We start from the raw sequence: 22,211 nt of genomic DNA on the forward strand, positions 1-22,211 counted from the left end.
GACTTAATGTAGCTGAAAAGAGCAACCACATGTAGAACAGCCTTAAGTACTCACAATATACATATGTCAATCCTCCCACTCTCCCTAAATGAAAAGATTTATTATTGGGCCTTTTATATGTGATTTTTTTTTTCTAAAAGAAGATTTACACATGTATCAGAGAATGGTACAAATTTTTGGGGTGTAGAAATTTTGTTCTCTGCTAGTGATATGTTAGAAAGACAGGTTATATATAAACTTAATAAGAAATACATTTTTTTGTTTATGAAGTTGGCAGAACTGTTTATTCATCATCACTCAATTCTTGTGTAACAACTAGCTCAGTCACATGCAGGTTGTCTTTACACCATACTCTGTAAAGTCCTTTTGTGCCACTGAGATGATTTTCTCAAGATCTACTTTCAGTTCATTGAACTGAGAAAACATTTTCCTATGCCAACTTCCTTGTTCTTAAATTTTGCTTCTGCTAAAACTGTTTTCTTGAGACTAATATAAATTTGTTTAAGATTTCACTGACGATGCTACAAAGACTCAAAGCTGCCTTTATCAACTGGAGTACCAGGCTCTGCTATCTAAAGAAAACCCCAAACAATCCCACAACTTTTCTATGTTCTGTAGTTACTTAAAGAAGCATTTAGTTTGCTAAAATGAAATGACTAGTCAGAATATCAGCTTTTGAGGGTACACAGTGCCATCAATTATTGTCCAGGAACACTGTTCCCTTTAAAAAAAGTCTTGAAAACTGCAATTTAATTAGGTGGAAGCCTCTCTCTGATTCTCACACTGAAGAATATATTCCATAAAACAAAGAGTGTGTTCCATTTTGCTTATTAAACTAATGTCTGCTCATCTCTTTTTTCCTTTCAGCCACTCAGCAGTCCACTCAATCAATCTGGTCCTGTTGCCTAGTTATCACGAGCATTGAGGGAACATGAGATTTCCCATTGATTTCATCAATGAAGGATTAGTTCCAGGCAGTAGACAGACAAACTGAAACAGACGTTCTTACAAGTTTTCTACTAAAAAGATGTTGCCTTCATCGTGGCATTTAGAGCTGCTTCTGTTCAGCAGGCTAAGAGTCTCCTTGGTTTAGTAGGTAAAATATCTGATACAATGTTGTATTAAACCACGTTTTCTTTCTAACAAACTTCCAACAGAAGTGTTTGTTGTTTAACTGCTTTAAAGATACTGCTTGTATGCATGTAGAACTCTGGTGCATCTTCTGTAGCTTGACTTGGAGAAAACAATTACTATTCCTCTACTGTTGGGCAGAGCTTAGGAAGGCCCTGACCACAGCTGGTAGTGGAATGGTCACAGTTCTTAGCAGTATGACAAGGATTTCTGACATGAGGAGCAAAGCCCACTGGGACCCAACCAATGACTTCCAAGGTAAGATTCCTGTCAGCTCAGTTAACTTCAGCCTTGCCCCTTTCAGCTGTCACTGCATTCTGATTTTATCAGCACCTCCCTATCACACGCCTGAGCTCAAAGGAGAGGCATTCAAGCTTGCACTGGCCCAAACTGGCATGGTCCCATATCCCAGCACAGTGCTGTATAGGCTACCACAGACCCTCAAACAACGTGAGCAGAATACTTAAGTATTCTGAATAGTATACTAATTCAGTATATGAAATTAATCACCCTTTCTCCTCAGCAAGGCTGATTGCCTCAGCCTGATGTCTTGCTGACACAACTGTTCTGTGTCTGCTTTTCAGTAACTTCGATGTTCTGCACAGTAGCAGGCAGCTACAGACACATCTCACATCCATCATCCTTTATACAACATAGCACTGAAAGGCAAATACGCTTTTCTTTACTGAGGAATGTTAGTCTGAGAAATAACTATAAATCTCAAATTCATACCTCTCTGATAGCTGTACAAAACTCACTCTGCAACACCTTCTTTAGAGACTGTAGCTTGTGTACTGGTACTTCTCCAGACTCCTGCAGTTTCTCCAGTAACTCAATTGCTCTTGCAACATCTGAGTAGGGAAAACAAAAGGGATATGGGTCAGTATAAATATTGACTTATAAATGAATAAAAAGGGCACACTAACTATCATTTTAAATTTAAAATCAGCTTTACCTACACAAACTGTATTAGTCTTGTGTCATACCAGACTTTGCTGGGCAACAACACTGCTGTTGAGGGATCCAAATCCCAAAGTACGGACAAACCATGCACGTCCACGTACAACAGACAAAGAGAGGTTCAGTCTTAGCAGGAAACAATCTTTGGAACAAAGGTACAAGTTCAGAGTGGCTAGTCTGTATTAGAACTAAAATATTTCTTACTTTCTGCACAAGAGAAAATGGCACAGGAAAAACACAGGGCTTGCTTTCAGAAAATCTGAAAAGTGTCTTTATGTAAGCACCCTCTGGATAACAATGCCCAAGAAAAAATATTTGATCTTTTCTTCTTATAAATCTAAATATCAACTAATAAAGTTTTCTGGAGGCAGATAAAGTCTGCTCTGGAAGAATGGGAAGTCTATCAGAGAAGAGTAAATGTAACGTTCTTCTCTAGGTCTCCAAAGACCTGATCTACTACACAAAACCCGTATGACCCATAGAAATACATGAAGAAATACATGAAACAGTATTTTTGGTGACCTGACTTCTCTTTAAGCACCTCTGTATTGTCAAGGGAAAGATCAAAGTGTCTCTGAAAAGCAGTCTAGAGGGTTTAAGCCATATTGAATGGTGAGTGGGATTCTGGTCCAGCTGAACAGCACCAGTACCTTCACTCAGATTTTTTCTCTTTAACACTAGTTCCTAATTTACACAGCTATTACCAAAATACATCAAAAAAAGCCCAGACCAACCCAAAAGATGCCGAACAATCCTTTATGGCTGGGGACACAGAGGCATAAGAAATAGTGGCTGGTGTTATGGAGAGTAGCCTAGTCAAGCAAGGAACATACTGTCTCGCATTAGGAGTGAACTGAGCAAAACACATCTTGGTGAGTCTTCTGGACTGACAGAGCTTTAGCAGAGGGGATTTTCTCCTCTGCCACTTCATGGCTGCCTTCCAGCTTTTCCTTTAAGTTTGCCAGTAGAGCTAAACCTGGCAATGCTGCCATCTTGACTATGTGGCCATTGTCACATCTTCTTGTGTCTTTTGCATAGGCATCAGAGCCACCACTGGCCAGTTACACCACTCTGCTAAACACAGGTCTGTATTCCCGTGAAGAAATGAACACATAGTATTTAGTGATAAAATCGTATTTGAGGCATTTTAATTCTGTGTTTTAAGTACAGAAAAAAACCCAACCAACCTACTTCTCCCTTCAACCACACAATTCCAGAATTACTACAATGTCTAGAAGGAACCTTATATAATTCTCCTTTCTGATGACAAAGATTGTACTGTTTGTGACTGGGAGATTATGCTAATTGAAACAGTTCTTACAATCCTTGGCTTGTAACTGAGCTATACTGACTAGATGTCTGATGCAACAAAGACTTGAGAAATCTTCTGGAAAGAGTAAAAATACATGACAGTGGATGAGATGCAATAGGAAAAATCATAATAATAAATTTGTGTTTCTAAGAAAAACCTTATTATCCACTGCTTCAATTTCTCTTTTCCACTGGAAAAGAGTAGAGAGCATCTCAAAAAATTTACAGTTTAATTAAAAGAGGCAGGCAGCTAGTCAGCATGGTAGCTGCTGCCTTAGTACATTAACAAACACCTAAATAATTCTTAAGGTTTTTTAGAGGTCTCTGCCAAAAGACAGTTCAAATCATAACAGGAAGCATGGCAGAAAGCACAGTATTTCTTTCAGGAGGATGATCACTTAGTGTGCTGTAGCTTGCATGGCAGAGCAGTCTTGGAGCTCATAAACTTTCAGATGAAACTAATCTGACCCTTTGCATTCAACAATTGCAACTAAGCTTTTGCTCCAAGCAGCGCTTCAGCTGCTACTGGGCACCCAGTCCATGTTACCAGATCACAGCTGTATCAAGCAAGGTACCGCTAAAACACTTCCTGAAGTAATGACCAGAAAGCTAAAAGGAGATCTGGGATAATAAGGACACATAAATCAAGAAAAAACTAGATTCTAGAGAGAAGAATATGACTGATAAGAGCTAATACATCAAAGAAGATGGTTTTAGATTTAAGTAGCAGTAAACACATTTGTAGCAAGAACCATTTCAACAGAGTGCAAGAAATGACAAACCATTAAGTACCATGGAATCACAGAATCATTTAGGCTGGAAACCTAATATGAAAACCTAACAAAATTTTTGATGTTCTCAGTAATAACAATGTTGTTACAATGATTTTTAACAAAGCTATTGAATGACTTGCCTTGGAATTTTTCTTCATCTACCACACAAGACCTGTAGCTAGTTAAGTACTAAGCCACACTCCCCAGTTATTACTACTAGTTGGAGTAAACTGATGTATCAGACAGCACAAACTAATTGTATGATTTATTCTGAAGAAGCTTCAACAGCTTACCATAATAGATCAGATAAAGCCTGTGTAATTCATGTTATACATGATAGCTATTGACATAACCTAAATCAAACTGGGGTTTTATCCAGTCCAGTTCAGGTAAGTTTTGAACTGTCTTTGCCTCTCACCAGGTATAGCTGTAAAAGACAATGCCAGAGATGGCAGATTGGTTGCTATTTTGCAGTTGTTTTGAAGTGTCATCACCACACCTGAAAGTTCTGGGAAACAGCCCACATTTCTACAGTTCTGAAATAAACTATATTAAATGAGAAATTTGTAATGATTGGAAGGAAACATAAAAAGCTTTAGGTACATTAATCAATCTAAGAGTTAAGTACAGGTCTAAACATTTCCCTAGGGCATAGATCAGACTCTAGAGGATAATGAATCACTTTTAAAGTGATGAGTGTTACAATATAAATGATAAATTCATCTTCTGATTGAATAGTCTAGCATGGGTGTTTACTATGTAGCCTCATAGGCAAAACTGGGCACTAAGTTGTCATTTGCCAATACTAGATTACTTAATGTTCTGACTCAGAAGTGACTGGAGGTAAATAAAAGCAGAATATTTCCAAAGCATTCTGATTTTTCGCACCTCTAAATTCATCCAGCACACTGAAATACATGAATGCTGATGCCCAAGTTCTTGCTTTGATTTATTATTCACCTATCCATTAACATAAGCAGTCTTCTTTCTCTTGTCAACAATAGGCTCATAGCTTGCTCAATTTGGCAATGACTTGTGGGATATTGCTCACAGAAGAGAGAACGGTATATAAATTACAGAAAGAAAATGAGGTATATATTCAGGGCCAAAGCTGTTGGTTATCAGCTGATGCTTTGTCAAGAAAAAAATATAACACTTTGCACAAAACAGAAGACTTTGAGCCAGCTAAAAATGTAAAAACGTGAGCGTATAAAATATGACCTCATGAAATAGGCTGTATTTCCTTCCATTAATAACTTTGAAGGGGAAACTTTAGGACAGGTTAAAAAGTGAAATTTAGCAATGCACAAGAGCATAAGTGATGCACAGGCTTCCTCCTGATGGTTCTCTCAAGGTGAGCTCCAGCTAAAACTGGAATAAGTGCTTGCTCAAAGAAGTGATATGACTGGCAATGAGTAACACTTTAAAGTTATGTTAAATAAAGCATATAGCAGGGAATCTGCCCCTGTTGAAGTCAGTTAGAGAGCACTGTCACATGTTTGACAAATACTGCTAGGATAATCTTCTTGTCTCAATCTTTTCTTATAAATCTAACTAATTTTGCTTGTAAATCTATAACCAATGATTTGTTCTTAAATACCATTTTCTTACATAGTTGTGAAAAGGGCAAATGGACGAAGAGAGTGTGTATGCACTTACATAGATATATGTCTAAAAATTATTGGAATTATGTTAAAACTAGTTAAGTTCTAGTTGAATGAAATATCCTTATTTCTTATCTCTGTTCTTTTCCTTTGTCCTCTCTTGAGCAAAGATACTTATTTTTGAAAAGGACTGTTTTGCGTACTCTCACACATTTTCCAAAACATGAACGCCATTATACTAACATGAAACTTGTGCAGATGTGGTTATTGTCATTTCCCCCATTCATATCTCACAAATTGGTAGGAATTGACTGATGATGCAGTAGAATTATTCCTTTGTATTCTATGATCTTAAAAGGAATATGCACTTACTTCGCCCACTTACTAAATCCAACTCTCAGCACACTTTAAATTTTTTTGTTTTCTCATACATATGCGCAATTCCTCTCTCTCCCATTCTGCTTAACATTCATTCCTCTTTTTTCTTCTCATCATCATGCTTGCCTACAGCCTTTCAGGAAATAATACTCTTTCAGTGTGGTGGGTCACGTTATCAGTGAAACACAGAGAAGGCAGGGGGCTGTGGGTGGATGGAATGTATTTTATCAAGTGCACTCATCAGAAGAAAAGCATGACTCTCAGAAAAAAAAAAAAAATCTTCATTTCAAGTGTTCTTTCTGAATTTTCATTTGAATGATGTTCCACTTGCACTGCTAGCAGGACACAAGCAGAAGATTACTATACTACTATACAAACCCTTGGAGAAACCACTAGAACCTGGAAGTAGCAGGATACCATACTGCAGTACAAGTGGAACATGGATCATGTATGTGTATATATATATACACACAGCTGAGTGCAATTGAAAAAAAGAGGTCAAGAGGTCATTTGACTTAGTTATCTCTTTGTTTTGTTATACATGGTTTACACTTGCTGGTTTTTGTTCACTTGAACTGTAGACTGATGTATTTTATTTGCTAGACATTTAAAAAGCAAATGCTTTTTCTAATACAGCTTTTACAACTTGAAAGCAAATTATGAATCCACAGAATGAATCCTGGCTGGTCTGAAGTTGGTGCTCTTTTACACTACCACTAAAATTGAGTAGACCAGGCTTCAGCATTTTCTGAAAGTTGTCAAGGCTGAGGTTTTACTCTGGTAGATTTTGTGCAGGGTTTATATTTGTTTCAGTTTAGTCAGGTTGAAAATTATTGAGAAAAATATAGCAAATTATTTTAGCATGCTAAATTGTGTCCCATTTAATACCTGAGTGATTCCTGGAAAATAAGGTATGTACATGTCTTATACTGAAAAATAATCTACCAAGATAAGTGTCTATCTAACCTTCCTTTTTTTGCTAGTCTATGAGAGAATTGGTCTGCAATCTTTAAAATAAATATATTATCCTCTGACTTAAGAGAATATTAGGCAGTTAAACAGCAGCTGCAATGCCATGTAATATCAATTTGGGTCAAAACAGTAATCATACAGAAACACAGCATTTCTTTACTCTGGTAAGTACTCTAGAATTAAGTTGTTGGGCCGTTCCCAAAGCCAAAATATGGTGACCACTTGTACTACCAAAGTATTAGAGAACATGTTTCTCATCTTCTTGAGGTCTTTCTATGCCTCATTCCTTTTAATTCTGGGGACTGTCACTGCATTAGTATGCTGGTTACTAGGAAAAGTAAATGTGCTGCATAAACGCCAGCCTTTGATTCCTCATCGAGGTAAAACATCACTGCAAATTGATAGCAAGGATACTCAGTAAGTCTGTAAAATATTCACTAGCTTCACCATGGCATTACAGAATAATAATCCTGGAAATTTGCAAGCTCTGTTCTGTTGTGCCTGAAGACCTTTAATCAGGCTGAAGGTGAATAATTTGCATAACATAAAAGGTCCTTATAATTGTCAGTAGTTTTTCATTCCTCTAATACTTGCATTCAGGTTCTGTTATTCCTTCAATCTCATGAGAATACATTCCAGAATTCTTAATGTTATTCTGTCAACTTTTTATCATAATTCCACAGGCCTACACAGAATGCTTTATTATATTTAGCAATCTTCTGCAAACACTATCAAGTGACAGCAGGTAATCAATGGCTGGAAAATCAAAAGTCAGTGGTGATTAGCAAAGTTCATTCATAATTCATAGCCAACAGTCCTAGTACATTGTATCAAAGTATTTATGTGACTTCATGGTTAAAGCACCAGCTTTGGAAAAATTTCAGTGTCTATCTCTGGAAAATGTTCTGTATTACTAGAGTTCTGCTATCAGCCACTGCTTTATACAACACAGCAAATCTTACACTTATGATACCAGACTGTCCAATATGCTTCCATTCACCTCTTTGGTACCTTGCTATCAGCACAGTGCTCTCCTAAATTCAGAGGTCCTTCCATTAACTTAATATATTTATGCAGTCTAATCTGTAGAGTTCGGAAATGTTGAGGGAAAGAGCAGCCTTTTTTCTCATTTAAATTGATATGTTTGTCTTGCTGCAAATTTCATGCTAATCAGTAAGCGTAAAGATGTACTTCACCATGGTAAATTACACCCGATGTACAGGGAGCAATGAGCTAAACTGTTAGAAAACAGCAATATCATTTAACACTTCATAGTATGCATTTGTAAGGTATATTCAAATTAATAAGAATAAGTAGGATCAAACAAGAATAATACTACCAATGCTTTCACACTCTGGTTTAGATGATATGGGTAGCAGTTACAGGTTTAGTGCATTGTTACTTTACAGTCCTGCAGTTAAACATTACTATGAATACATAAATAAAAATAACAAAGAACAACCATACAGAGCTCTCATGACTCATCTTCTGCTGCGGGTTTCAGTGCTGCACTTTTGACGTAGACATGGACAGCTCAGCGACTCACCCTCCACTGTTACAGTCAATGAGGAAGAACAGACACTATGAGGCTGCAATTCATCTGACCTACTTTACATGAAATGAATCATACTCTGGAGTGCCTTGTCCCTTTGTTGACTCAAAGGAAGACTAGATGATTACCTCAGATGTAAATGCCTGCATCCTACATATCAGACATCTACATCAGTATGATGAACCCACTCTTACTGTCCACATCATAGAGAAAGACTCATGCAAATTTATCTCCCTGTGGTCCAGGAGACATCATACCTCAGAAGAGTTACATTTGACAAGAGAAGTGTCATTACAAAGCAGGCCAATGTAGTTTTGATTTAAAGCTTTTTAAAATGCCTTAACTGATTATTTTATGGGTTTTTTTTTCCTTCTTAATGTATGAGAAAAAATCAGGAAGTCATGAGCTATGATTGAGTATATGTCTGTCTGTCTGTCTGTCTTTCTCATTATGCCTGATGTGAGATGACTGCCCTCAAAAACATTAATGGTATATCCCCATGAGTTTCTACATGCATTCCCCCAATGCTGGGGCATTGGTGCCTCACTATCATCATGTCACCATACCATCAATGTCATCATTTTCTCTGGCTACTCATCAGACCTTGTTTTAGTCTGTATGTCTGAGCTATGCTCAGATTCTGTTTGGCTCTAGCTTCTCAGGCATACCACAGGCATCCAGGCTCTCTGCTTCAGTCCATTTCTCAGACACACAGCCTCTGATGCAACTGTTGCACAACCCAGGGCAGTGTTATATACCACGAGTTTTCCCAGCAGCTTTGGCAGCAACACCTGAATAAGACAGGCTGGTCTGAGACATCTGAGATGTTTTGCAAAACAGCTTCTAGAAAGGACACAGTTTATTTGCAGGGAAAGCAGTACCATCTGTGATCACAGACAGCTTCAGATCACAAACTGGCCTGAGACTCCCCAATCCAGCATCCTCAACACCATGAAAGCTGTTCAGTGCTATCTTCAGATATTTCAGTCACTTTGGCTGGTTTGGGCAAACACTGACACGCTGACATTTCAGGCAAACTGCTCCTGAATACTCTGCTTAGCTCATTCAAATACAACATTCAAAAGGTTCCCTTAAATGAAAAAATATGCGCTCTGTGTTCTCTGAACCTTACAATGTCTACAACGTCTTAAGTAATCTTGCCCACTTCTTACTCTACTAATTTTTGACTAGTGACTTCTGTTCGTGTCCTCAGCTAGGGATTTTTGTAGCCTTAACCAAGCATGAAGGCCAATTGTGAGAACTGTATTTGCTTTACTTTGGTCAATATTCTTAGCATATTCATTACTGTACATAGATAGAACTAGTCCAATTTTTTCCTTGAAGCCTTCACATGACTAAGGTAAGTCACAGGAGCATCTTTGTCAGCAATTTCAGATTTGATTTGCTTGTGCATGTGTCAGATTGACCTGTAGAGTACCTAGAACTATTAAGAGGTGAACAGTTACTTAGAGACTCTAAGTGTCATGGTATGGTCACATTTTCAGTGCTGATTTTTAAAGAAATAATAGTGAATCATAGAACAGTAAAGCAAAAATTAACAGATAATCCAGGGTCATTTCAATAAGATGAGTTTCACTGCCTTAATTCATGGCCTGAAGAGCAATAATGCAATTAGAATTTTCAAAGATGAGCATTTAAAATGAACCTTAAAGCCTAATAACTATTAAACACTGATATAATTTTTCTTCTTCCAAATTATTAGCTTCATTGCAATTTCTAAAGCAATCAGGATGAGGAGGTGCATAAATATGAGTTTGAAAATTTTCACCAGAAGATTTTGCCATCTGTGAGAAAGATGAAATTACAGCTACAACAACCCTTTACATTTGACAACACCCACTGCTTTGTATAGAAGACATTGAACATAGCATCAGTGTAAAAACAAGATACCAAATTATCCTTTAAGAGAAAAGATCAAAACATAAAGCTGAATATGGAAAGAACAGAAGAGCATTGAAAACGATGGTATTTTCTAATGCAGTACTTATAACAAAATCTTGTGATTTTTTCCCCTAAATTACCTGCAGAGAAGAGGGAAAGGAAGATACGAGTACTTTTTTTAAAAGGTAAAATTTATTCCCTTCTTATGTAGTTTTGATTTCATAGTGTTTCACCATACCTGCTCTTTGTGATTAGAACTATGATTTATAGTTAGCCACTCACTAATGAATGGAACAGTCGAGACATGATTTTGATCCTTTCTTTTTGACTAGGTACAGTTGGCTACAAATATGTTACAAAAAGACAACAGTTTTTCTTAAAGTTTATTTTGTATTCAAGTAAGTATATATTATTTATATAAGGAATATACAAGCATTTGTTGTTTAACACCTGTTTCTTGCAGGAAACAGGGTATTCTGTAGTTTCCAACTTTGTGTTATTTAAATTCTCAATCCTTCTGTAAGCATTTATTTAAAAAATTGAGATCAGAGGTGTTTAAAGTAGTTATTTACCTACACAGGACATGTTACATTATGTTCTGTCCAACTTCTTGAAACTGTGAAATAACAAAAAAAAAAAATTCTTTGAAGGAAAGCTGTAACTTGCTGAGAAAGTCAGCATGGTGAATACACCCGGCCTTAATTCATTAAGTTCATACAAGCTGAACTATGTGAAAACAAAGAAACTGCCTGCTGCCTTTTGTAGCAACAAACATCAGGTAAAGTGATGCCTTGATAATTTCACCAGCCTCTCTTCTTCTTTTGATCACATCACTTGATCTTGTAGGATCAGTTCTGCATCAGCAGACACCGCTCACAATGCTGGCATGAAGCTCTTTTAAACATTAAAAAAAAGCACTCTGGACACTTGGCTGGAACAGCAAATGTAAACATTTTAGAGGTTCTGATCCCAGATTAGAAGAAAATAAAGGATTGATACATTAACATAACCTGAGGACTTGAACTTAATATTTACTTTTGTGTTTTAAACCTCAAGTATATAGAGGAAAAAAATTCAAATCAGTGAAGGAATTGGAAATTTGACTAAGCTAGAAGCAGAAAACAGAAATTATTACAATGAATAAGCTAGCCTGAACAAAGAAAAACAGAAGGAAAAAGCAACACACTTTCCTCTTAGCTAAAATCCATTCTCTTGGTCCCCCGCCTAAGCAAAATAAAGTATTTATACAAACTATGTGAGCATCACAAAACAAAACTATTGGCATATGGGCACCTCATGCCTTTCCCACATTGCTACTTCCAGTGTGTGCTTTTAGTCTGCATCACAGAGATTTCTGTTGGCAAGGAAGAAGACAGGAAGAGAGGAAAAAAAAGGACCCAACAGGTGTCTCACAAAGGGAGGTAGGGTTAACCTAGGGATGCTAATTCTCCTTCACAACAGGCACTGTGTTTGAGCCAAAGCAGAACTCTCACTTTTTCCCTGCTCGTATGTCATTACTAGTCTCCCGCTGCCTCCCCTCAGTTCTTCTCTCTCCAGCTAATCTTAGCCTTAAATCTCTTAATGTGATTACCAGAAAGATGAGAAAGATGGCTGTGGGCTACTGGCAAGTGTACACAGTGACAACACAAATTGTCACTTGAAGTCTAGAATCAGAATTTTATCTTCTGTTTTTCTACATGGTATGAGAGTCTAATGGGACAACAGTGAAAATAAATAATTTGTGCAAAACAATGGATGCAACACAATAATTACATACATGTCAAGCCTTTATTTGTAGGTTTAGGTAATGAGAAGAGAGTTAATATTCTGTCTTAAATTTTAGTGGATTTAATGATACTGCTTTTTGCAGATTGAATCTCTCTGGTACTTGGTTAACATCGTAGTCTTTTCTCAGGAAAGGAAAAAAAACCCTGTTCTTTCTAAGTGTGTAGGTGAAACCTGATAACAGCAAGAAAAAAAATTATATAAATAAAATCCTTTGTTAATAAATCTCTGCAAAACGAGGCAGTACAGATTCACTGCTGGCAGATTTCAACAACTAATCACTGTTAGCTTTCAACTTTGAAACAAATATGATCTTCGAAGAAAGCTGTGACTGTTGAATTCCTGCAATTTACGAACAAAACCTTGAAACAGAAAACCCATGTGAAACAGAGAGCTCACTGTCACCTTTGCAGTTCTGTTGCTTGCTGTCCTACATGTTGAATGATTCCAAGAATTGGAACATGAGTACTAGAACTCCTCTCAGGTTGCAGCTTGATTTTCCAAGGTATCTACTTAAGATATGAGGGGCACATGCTTTCACGTAATTCTACAGTAGGATGCAAAAGGCGTTATCTAGGAACTCCATAGCTATTACTATCACGTTACAAAGCTGTCAGACTACAGAGGAGATCAGACATACAACCACCTATTTTTCCAATGACTGCTTCATAGATTTGAAAGCCACCACGCCCTCTCAAGTTTCTCTGGTCTGTCTCTGTATAACAAAGAACAGCTACATTATCTTTTTGCTACTGTGCTTATTCAGTAAGTACTGTTTCACAAAAACACAGCTGCCAAGTCTGTTGATAAGTGAAGTGATGATGATATATCCATTTCTCAGGGCTAGGATTGCTGCTGATGGCCACAGTTATCCACCTAATCTGTTTCAAGTACATTCTTCCCCAATGCTTAACTGATTGTAGAGGAATTGATTCCTTAAGGTCTAGGAGATTTACTTTTTCAGAAGACATGCTTGAAATAGAAAATTAAAGAGTTAGTGGATGTGAAGGATTAGTGATTAAACAGGGGCCTTTATCGAAAAGAACTAGTAAAATGTAACTTCGGGTCAGGAGAAATAAATTAAGAGCCTATTTTCAGCAAAACTCTTTCTTCTACAATTATTCCCATTTACACAGAAACAAAATCAATGCTCTGATGCTCTGTGTATTCATGGATATTCCATGAATACACATGGATATTCCATTGTTCCATCTTTTAAAAAATAAAGAACAATCATCCTCTGATCTCTTCTTGATATATGTTATTTTAATGAAGATTTTTTAAATGTCTTTTTTCTAATCAAGATTTTTAATCTCTTTTTGCTTATAATTATTAGTAAAGTAGCAGTAGGGTAACAACACATTATGAGAAGCTGTGTGTATTTCTTGGTAGCTTAGCTAAGCTGCATTTGAGAAATTTGAGGTTTATTTAACCAGTCCCTTTTGGACCCTGGTAAAACAAGTTCTCAAATGTATACATACATCTCCCTCTTTCTTTAACATCTCGAAGATCCAAGCTTGTGGTTTATACACTCAGGAAAACATTTTTATTATATGTAAATGTGTGTATATGTAAAAATTATCAATCAAATCTTCTCATTTGAATAGAGAATTAACAGTTCAACATTTCTCATTCAGAGGCTGACTCTTCAGCAAATGTCATAAAAGAAGATTAAGCTGACTGAGATTAAATTTGAAAATGCCTGGATTAGCACATACATATGTAAGTCATATTTTTATGATTTATTTTTATTTTTATGTAATTCATAGCACATTAGTAAATATTACTTTAAAAATGTCAAAACGCATAATGTAAAACAAATATTTTGTTTGTCTGCCTTCTATGTGATGGAAGGCAGACTCACAAATTTAGAGTTATGTGCTTCAAAACACTGTTTGACTTAGCTTGGTCTCCTCTTAAATCCTTCCTTCTCATTATTTGCACTTCTAACGAGTAACCAGAATTAATAATTTTACTTAATTTCAAATTCTATTGCATTACATTCAAGAACAGTATTTTGTATCCAAATAGCACAGGTCAGACAAAAACTTGTAGTTATATATTTTGCACGTGCATGAGGGTCATCTGTGTTAAAGAGAAATGGGGACGTACATGTCCTGAAACAGCCAACTCAAAGGACAAATAATCCTCTGCAAAAAGTGGATGACTTCACTTGTTACATTATTCAAAAGCTTTCTTTCTGGTAACATCATCAGAGAAGTCCAACTCAAGCAAGAGAATGGAATTAAGAAAATTGTTTATTTACAATTACATCGAAAGATTAATACATTTTTCTGAAGTTACAAAAATGTCTCTCAGACAGATTGTGAAATTGAAATATGTACAACCTAGCACAGGGATGTTATCTAGAAAATAAATTCTCTTTTTCAACATTATCTGTAAATAGAGAGTATACATTTATAACATAGAAAATAGAATCCCTCATGCCTTCTAATCACTAATACTCTTGCAGCCTGTTTCAAATGAATTCCGTTACCGTGCAGGTTCTTGTCCTGTAGGTGCTCTTAGAGGGGTCAACAGCAGGATACACACAAGGCCACTGTACCATTTTTCTCTATGGAGGATAAATTCAGATGACTAAAATTATTCATTCATTGCTATCATGTCTAAAGAACATTTTCATCTTGGGAGAGCAGGAAGAATTCAAGGCCCCTGCAGTGCCATCGGTTTTGAAGGCCTCACAAACCTTTCCTGACAGCGCATCCATCTTCTGCAGATTCTGCCTTCTTCTTTCTGAAGGAAACATGACTGAGAATTTAGGGTTTTCCCCCGCTCTACACTTCAGAAAGGTGACAATATTAAAAGCTGCCATGAATTCTGTTCCCATCTGTCTGCATACAGGTGCAGCTCCCAATTTCCATGTCACCGTGCATCGCTCTGGGCTGAAGGACTTCCTACAAAGGGAAGTCCAACCTAAAAGATGTGCTCCTATGGGTGCCCAGCTGCCTCAGGCATATCCCATCTTGCAAAGAGCTCCTAGCACCTCTTCAGGCGAGGACTCTACAGAGACATTTAAGCTGGACATGTGCATTAAATTTTAAACCCATGTATTTTTATACCACTCGTGAACATCAGAGGTGGCATGTTATTTGTTTCCATGACATGACAGGGCATTTGCTTCCACTCCAGCTCTAGAGTTCCAGGTGGCACAGCTGAACTACACATCTAACTAATCAATGCTTTAATTGTACAGATTCTCATAAAGTGTCCCAGTCAACACCCACAAACCACTGTCTCAATCCACTAACCTTAATCCATCCTTTCAGAAAAATGCATTTAAAAAAATGAAATAAATGGTAACGTTGATGTAAAAAACACTAAGCATTTTCGCCTGAAACTTGAACTGTCACCTTTTTTCCTGTTCCTACAAACAATAGATTTTTTATTTCTTGGAAGAATGAATTTGGTTATTTATATGTCCTCAGTTGGCATATCAAGAGGAGAAATGTTAGACTTGAAGTGCGTGGCACTTGCAGAAGGATTTTTCAATTTTAGCATGCTAGGTTGAAAAACAAGAGAAGACATCCCCATGACAGACAGGCAGCCAGGCAGGGAACAGCACATCACTTAGCACTGCTCCACAGGGCTTTACCCTGTGTAAAAGAGATCTGGCTTTATGCTGCTCCCCTGTCAAGGACTGTATTTCACACTTGATAAATCTGCTTTTCTCTTCCTGATGAGTATGTTTTATCTTTTTTCCAAGATAATATATATTAAAATAATATATGCACAGCCTGATGCAACTTATGTTTGATACAAACTCTGTTGTATATGGGCACAGATGGGGAAGAAATCCCCAATTATGTAGGCTATGAGGATGTAGTGAGAAGAAAATGACAAGAAGAGAGGAAGAAAAAGGAAAGAGGAGTACTCTAGCAAGTTTCTATGTACATTAATGGTCAGGCACCATCTACGATCACACCTGAAGTTTGTCTAACAGCTGATGACAATTCCAAACTCATTCATATTCTTATTTCTTGTCGCTGAACATGGTGCTTTATAATGGATTTTCAGGAAGTTTTGGGACACCCCCTCCACTGGAAAAGTATTTTCTTGAATTTGTAAAAAAAAACCCAGAACTCAGTTATGCATTACAGCCAAACAACAAGAAATCTTTCCATTTCCAAGGATGTATTTGAAATCAAGAGAAATTTGCTAATCATAGCCAATAGCTATGACCTTGTTATAAAACTTTGCAGGGATTAAAGTACTAGCACTGTATATTCAGTCTATTCAAATTTCTTCTTTTACCCTCAGTCACATTAAAAAGTAAAATCATCAGTTACATGAATAGTAACTATATAGGGAAAAACATTAGTAGGACATGGATTATTAACAAAAGGAAGTTGAAAGTCCCCTTCATATGAAAAGGTATTTCCTTGTTCTTGATCAGGAGGTGGTCTTTGCATAGGCTAGTTGTGTATTTATCAGCTTTAAAAGGGTGCATTCTTGTTTTACAAGAATGCACCCTTTTAAAGCTGCCATTTTCATGATCCTATTCAGAGGAACTGGGACTGAGATTTTGCAGCAGTTTGAGAAAATACATGGTCAGTTTTCTTCTGAAGCAATTTTCATCTTGTAAGGAAAAACACTAGCAAAATTTTAATTAAGGTTTATGAAAAATATGTCAGACATTTAGTCAAATAAAAAAGTTCAGATAGAGGGGAACATCTATAATGCATAGCTAGAAAGATGCCTCATTCAATTTGCAGGCTTCCTTATGACCACTCCTTAAATGTGTGTCAAGGGAAGCACAGAAAACTATTCCCTTCTATATTTCCAGGAGGGTAATGGTACTTCTAGAAAATGCTTTCATCAGGCTGTGCTATAACAGTCTAAGTGATCCCACCCACAACAAGCTTGCTTTAAATTCTCATTGCTTAGAAGGTGTACCTGCAGCATGCAGGAACTCATAGGAGGTCTTCCTATAACCATGAGGAGGCTAAACTGGCTGGGGGAGATGATACTTGGAGAAAAGCAGAACATTGTTGCTGGATCTGGATGCAGCATTTGAGACAATGTCAGGATGGTGAGGTGCGAGAGTCACTGGACAGCAGAAGAGCCCAGGATTAGAGCAGGAAATTGGGTTGTTGAACAGTGAAAATGGATAAAGATTAAGGGCAACACACAGAGCAATGGAGTTAACGGCACCAGGGCTTTGAGAAGAGCAAGGCAACAAAAGGCATCATGCAAGGGAGACCTGGGACTCTGGATAATAAAGGGAAAGGCAGCTACTGTTGGTCACGGGGTAGGGTGAAGCAATGGCTCTCTGGAAGACAAAGAACACTGAGAGGAGAGGTAAAGGCAGTAGAAAGTGATGAGAGGTATGCCAAGACAAATAAACACTGCTGAAAAATGCCAACTAACTGCAACCAGAGCTGTCTGTAACCAGTGTCAACACTGAAGACATAACTGTGGAAGAAGTGAAAAGTAACTGTATAGATGTTTTTAAACATTTCTCTTTTGGACTGAAGTGACCATTTTGGGTTTTTTAACCGAGGTAAATTAAGCTGGGATTGTACTCAAAAATCCATAACCTTGAACATAAAAGAAAAAGAAAAAAAAATCCCAAGTTTGCTTTCTTTTACTTGTAATTTTATTGAAGACATTACTGTAACTTTGTCTCAACCTGAAACAAGGTATAGGTCCCTACACCATGAAGGTTTAAGCTTTGAATCTGCCTGGAAGATTCCACCAGTTAGCTCTCATGGACACTGGAGATTACTGATGGGGTGCTATTGATTCAGGGTGTAAGACATTTGCAATAAAGGTAGGCAGGAGTATTTTCTCCAAGAGACGACTCACTTGGCTGTTGAAAGACACCCAGCAGGCACTTTCCTCTCCCAAAGCTCCCAAATGCTAGAGTCACCTCCCCCTAAGTGGCACCACTCCTCACTACAATGCCTAAGGTTTCCTTCCTGAAACACTTGCTGCTTTCTTCCCCTCCTCCCAACAGAGCATCACGCAAAGGTCAGGCAAAAGCCTTAGAGATTAAATTGTAAGTGATTAAAATTTCCATTGTTTTGTGAACTTGTTCTACATATTAAAGAGCCCTAATGGAACTTGCACACATTTGTGCAGGTAGAAAGGCACATGATGACAGGAATTAAGGAAATTAATTCCTGTGCTTGGACTGAAGTAATCTTCCAGAATATAATTGGCTTTCAATCATTCACACACACCATGCCCTTCACCTTTAAATGGTAATTCATTTTAACACACAGGTTTCGAATGCCATTTACATCAGGCTTTAAGAAAGCTCCCATCCATGTATTAGAATACAGTCAATATATTTTGTCCAGGAGGAGACCACATCAGAGTGTAATTCAGATTTCTAATGTATATATCCTTATGATGTTTTACCAGCGTCAGTGACCCATCACAAGGGGGAATGCAGAACACTTCCTGGACAGAGATCAAGCAGCAATTCCCTCAGAAGCACAAGACTAACAATACCACCTCTCCTGAAACGCTCCCTATTTTCCTGCTGTGCTGAGTTCCCTGTGGGACATGGTGAAATGGATATGAGGGTACAAGACTTTTAAGGGCTATGCATAGATGAGAGCAGAGAAGTGCAAGGCATAGTGACAGTAAACATGGCTCATGTGCTTTAACCAAAGTAACAGGAATCTAGAAAATCTCACTATGTAGAACTTCCCCTCTCCCGTGACTGTGAAAGAAAGTCAGAGGAAATATTTGGAAGCACTGGTGTGGTGTAGTTGCCTCTGGAGCTGCTTCAGCCCATCCTCTACAGCTGATGCAGCAGCATGTTACAAGTGATGAAGTGAATCCCTCTGACGAAATGGCCTTCTGCAGGCCAGGTGCACTATTTAAATCTATTTCCTCTTGCCTGTGTTTCTGTTTTGCACATCACATCCTATCATTCTGTGATGTTTTATCTCACTCATACTAACACCAGCCATGGCTGACAACCAGGAAGACTGTAACACTGGCACGCCTGCCAAATGGTTAGGCATATCCTGGACACAGACAACAGATGCTTATATTTAAATTAGAACTAATTTGCATTTTTGTGTATTGTGGAATTTTTACAGCATAGTTTTGCAAGAAGGGATGCATAATTCTGAAATAGTAATATTTCCTTCGAAAAGTCAGGTTTGCTAATGGATTGCCATCTGTTCAACCCTTTGCCAGAAAGTAGATTTGTCCTGCTTACTGAAAACAGTATTAGGGTGAAACTGTAGATTACACAGTGGATTTCTGAGCAGTTTAATTTAAAGTGCAGGCTAACACTTTGCTATTTCAGTAAAAATAACTTTAGCTTCTCCCTTTATACTAATGCTGGAATCTGTGCCCAGCAAACTGTATTTGGAGTACTTTGTGGGCTGTTTTGCTCTCACCTGGGTTCTAGGAAAGGTACCTACCTCTCCTTTACAATTTTGAGACTGAGTTTGTGTTTCATTTGCATAGGATTCACAAAAAAAAAAAAAATCTCCATCTTACTTCAACAATCCATTTTAATCCTTTGGAAAAAAGCCCGAAACATTTAAAACAGCAAGGCACTGGCCTCAATTATTCTTTCATGAATACAAGATTTATAGGGACTGGGAGTCTCTTGGAGCCTCTGGATGCAAGTGAGGAAGGGGGACACCTCGGCAACTCAGAATGCCGTACTGGGAGCAGTAGGAGCAAAGTTGCTCTCCCTTGTAACCCACAGAAATCGAATGAGGTTTCTGGTGAATCGTGTTACGGGAACAACTGCACTGCAAGGAAAGAGGTTCCATTTTTACAGCCTGAAGGCAAAACTTTAATTGTAAACTTCAGGATTTCAGCACCCTCTTACGCTACCTGTAAAAGGTTACTACTGACACAGCCTCACGGCTGCCCAAACACCACGCTCTCCCTACCCAGACCGAGCAGCTGTCTACGGGAATACGCAGAACCGCTCTTCTGCATGCGAACGGACAAGTTGCAGTCACGGATCCCTTCCCCGCATAGCCCCGCTCAAGCCCCCAAAAGCCGCCTTTTGCCGGCAAACGATGCTCTCCTCGAGAGGTTCGGGATCCCGACCCGCAGCCGGAGCGGCGCTGCCCCGCCACCGAGCATCCCCCTCCGAGCCACCTGCGGGGGTGGCGACGCGGGGCCTCGGCACGGAGCCACGGCGAGGGGCGCCCACGGGGGAGCCCCGCAGGGCGGGGACGGCGGAGCGGCACGGAGGAGCGCCTCCGGACCGGAGCGCTGACCGCCGAGCCGCGTCCTGCGCTTGCGGCACCGCCGCGCTGCCGGCGGCGGGATACCCGCCCCATCCCGGCCCCTGTCCGCACAAAGTTTATCTCCTCCGTTTCAGACCTTCTCCCGCCGCCCACCTGAGCCCCGCAGGGAGGCGCGTCCCCGCTGCCCGCCGCCACCGCCGGCCCCGGGCACTGCGGGGCCGGAGCGCTGCCGCGGCAGCACCCGCCGCTCTGGAGCTGCGGGGGCAGAGGCGGCGCTCGCCGCGGCGGCCCCCGGGCAGGGCGGCCGGGGAGGCGCGGCCGGGGAGCGGCGGCAGCGGTGCTTACCTCTGTCCAGCGTGAGCGGCTGGACCGCTGTCAGTGTCGCCATGTCTGCGGCGGGGCTGGAGCCCGAGTGACGCGCGGCTCCAGCACCGGCGTGGAGTGCGGGGAAGGGCGGGGAGGAGGCTGGCAGGGAGAGGGGGCGGAGGAGGAGGGTGGCTCCGTGGGAGGAGGAGGCGAGCGGGGCGGAGAAGGTGCCCAAGGGTGGGCGGCTCATCGCACACGGGCCGCCGCGATGCTGCGGGCGCAGAGCGGCCCGGCGCGGCCCAGCGCGGGCTGCCGGCATCGCTGCGCTGCAGGAGCTGGGCCCGGCGAGCGGCCCCCGCCTCACCGCGCTCGCCTCGGGCAAAGACCGGGCACCGCGGAGATCGCAGCAGCCCGGGCCGCGCGCGGGGGGCGGTTCGCTGCCGGTCCCGCCGCCCCGGGGATGCCGCAGCTGCCGGCTGAGGAAGAGAGAGGGGCGAGGGCGGGAGCTCCGCAGCGCCGCGGGGCGGGGAGGACCGGCGGGGCTGGATGCGGCGGCCCGGCCTCGCCTGGGCCGGGGGCGGTGGGCCGGGCCGGGCCGGGCAGCGGCGCGGGGAGCGGTGTGCCGCGTGAGGCCCTGATCCCAGGGCTGCCTGCGGGGGAGGAAGATCCGCGCGCGGAGCCGGGAGAGGCGGTTCCTGCCATTGTGCCTGGCCTTGGATTAAGGGACATATCATGTAGCCACCCTTTTGGATGGAGCAGGGCGTCGGCCTCATCACTCCAGCCATCAGCTCTTTTCTACGTGCTGTGTGCGGCCGGCCGTCCTTCACCTTCAGAAACCCCGCACACACACCGCGAGGGGCTGGTCACAGACGCGTGGCGGCCACCTCTTGTGGGTCAGCTGCAGCTCGTGTGAACGAGCCCCTGTTAAAAGCCATCCACGGAGGTGGAATTTCACTGGAGTTCTGCGAGGTTTATCGGCCGCCTTCTGGTTTTCCTACCCTCGTCGTCCATAAGAAGAGAAAGGAATGTGGTCATCTGCCGTCGAAGAAACGTGTGACAGGGTGGATGAGTTCTACTCAGTTTCTGCTGCCTTCTCTTTGGTGGATGATGATGTAGAGAAATAAATGACTGAGTGAAGAATGGTGTCCTTTTTAACTATTTCCCAGTGTAGCACCTGTGCACCTTAGACTTGTTTGGAATGCTGGGATAAAGGGCAAGGTAGCATTCTTCTCTTCACCCACTATTTTTTCACGTACCACAGAGAACTTGAAAGTACAGCGGTTCAAGGCTGCACATGAATAAAAGCTTTCAGCTGCAAGGGTATTTAAGCACTAGTATAGAG

General features: G+C 40.3%; 1 protein-coding gene across 1 annotated transcript in view; it reads right to left on the reverse strand.

Moving 5' to 3' along the window:
• Window positions 1-21,674, reverse strand: part of LIN7A (lin-7 homolog A, crumbs cell polarity complex component) — a 46,862-nt gene extending 25,188 nt beyond the window's left edge. The window contains exons 1-2 of the mRNA XM_041409806.1: window positions 20,909-21,674; window positions 1,864-1,982 (exon numbers count right to left, since the gene is read on the reverse strand). Of these exons, the coding sequence (XP_041265740.1) occupies window positions 1,864-1,982; window positions 20,909-21,188 (399 nt within the window). The 5' untranslated portion in view covers window positions 21,189-21,674. The remainder of the gene's footprint in view (window positions 1-1,863; window positions 1,983-20,908) is intronic.
• Between the last annotated feature and the right edge of the window lie 537 nt (window positions 21,675-22,211).

The sequence above is a fragment of the Onychostruthus taczanowskii genome, unplaced genomic scaffold (assembly GCF_017590055.1).
Source record: "Onychostruthus taczanowskii isolate IOZ18803 unplaced genomic scaffold, ASM1759005v1 scaffold31, whole genome shotgun sequence".
Taxonomy (NCBI): domain Eukaryota; kingdom Metazoa; phylum Chordata; class Aves; order Passeriformes; family Passeridae; genus Onychostruthus; species Onychostruthus taczanowskii.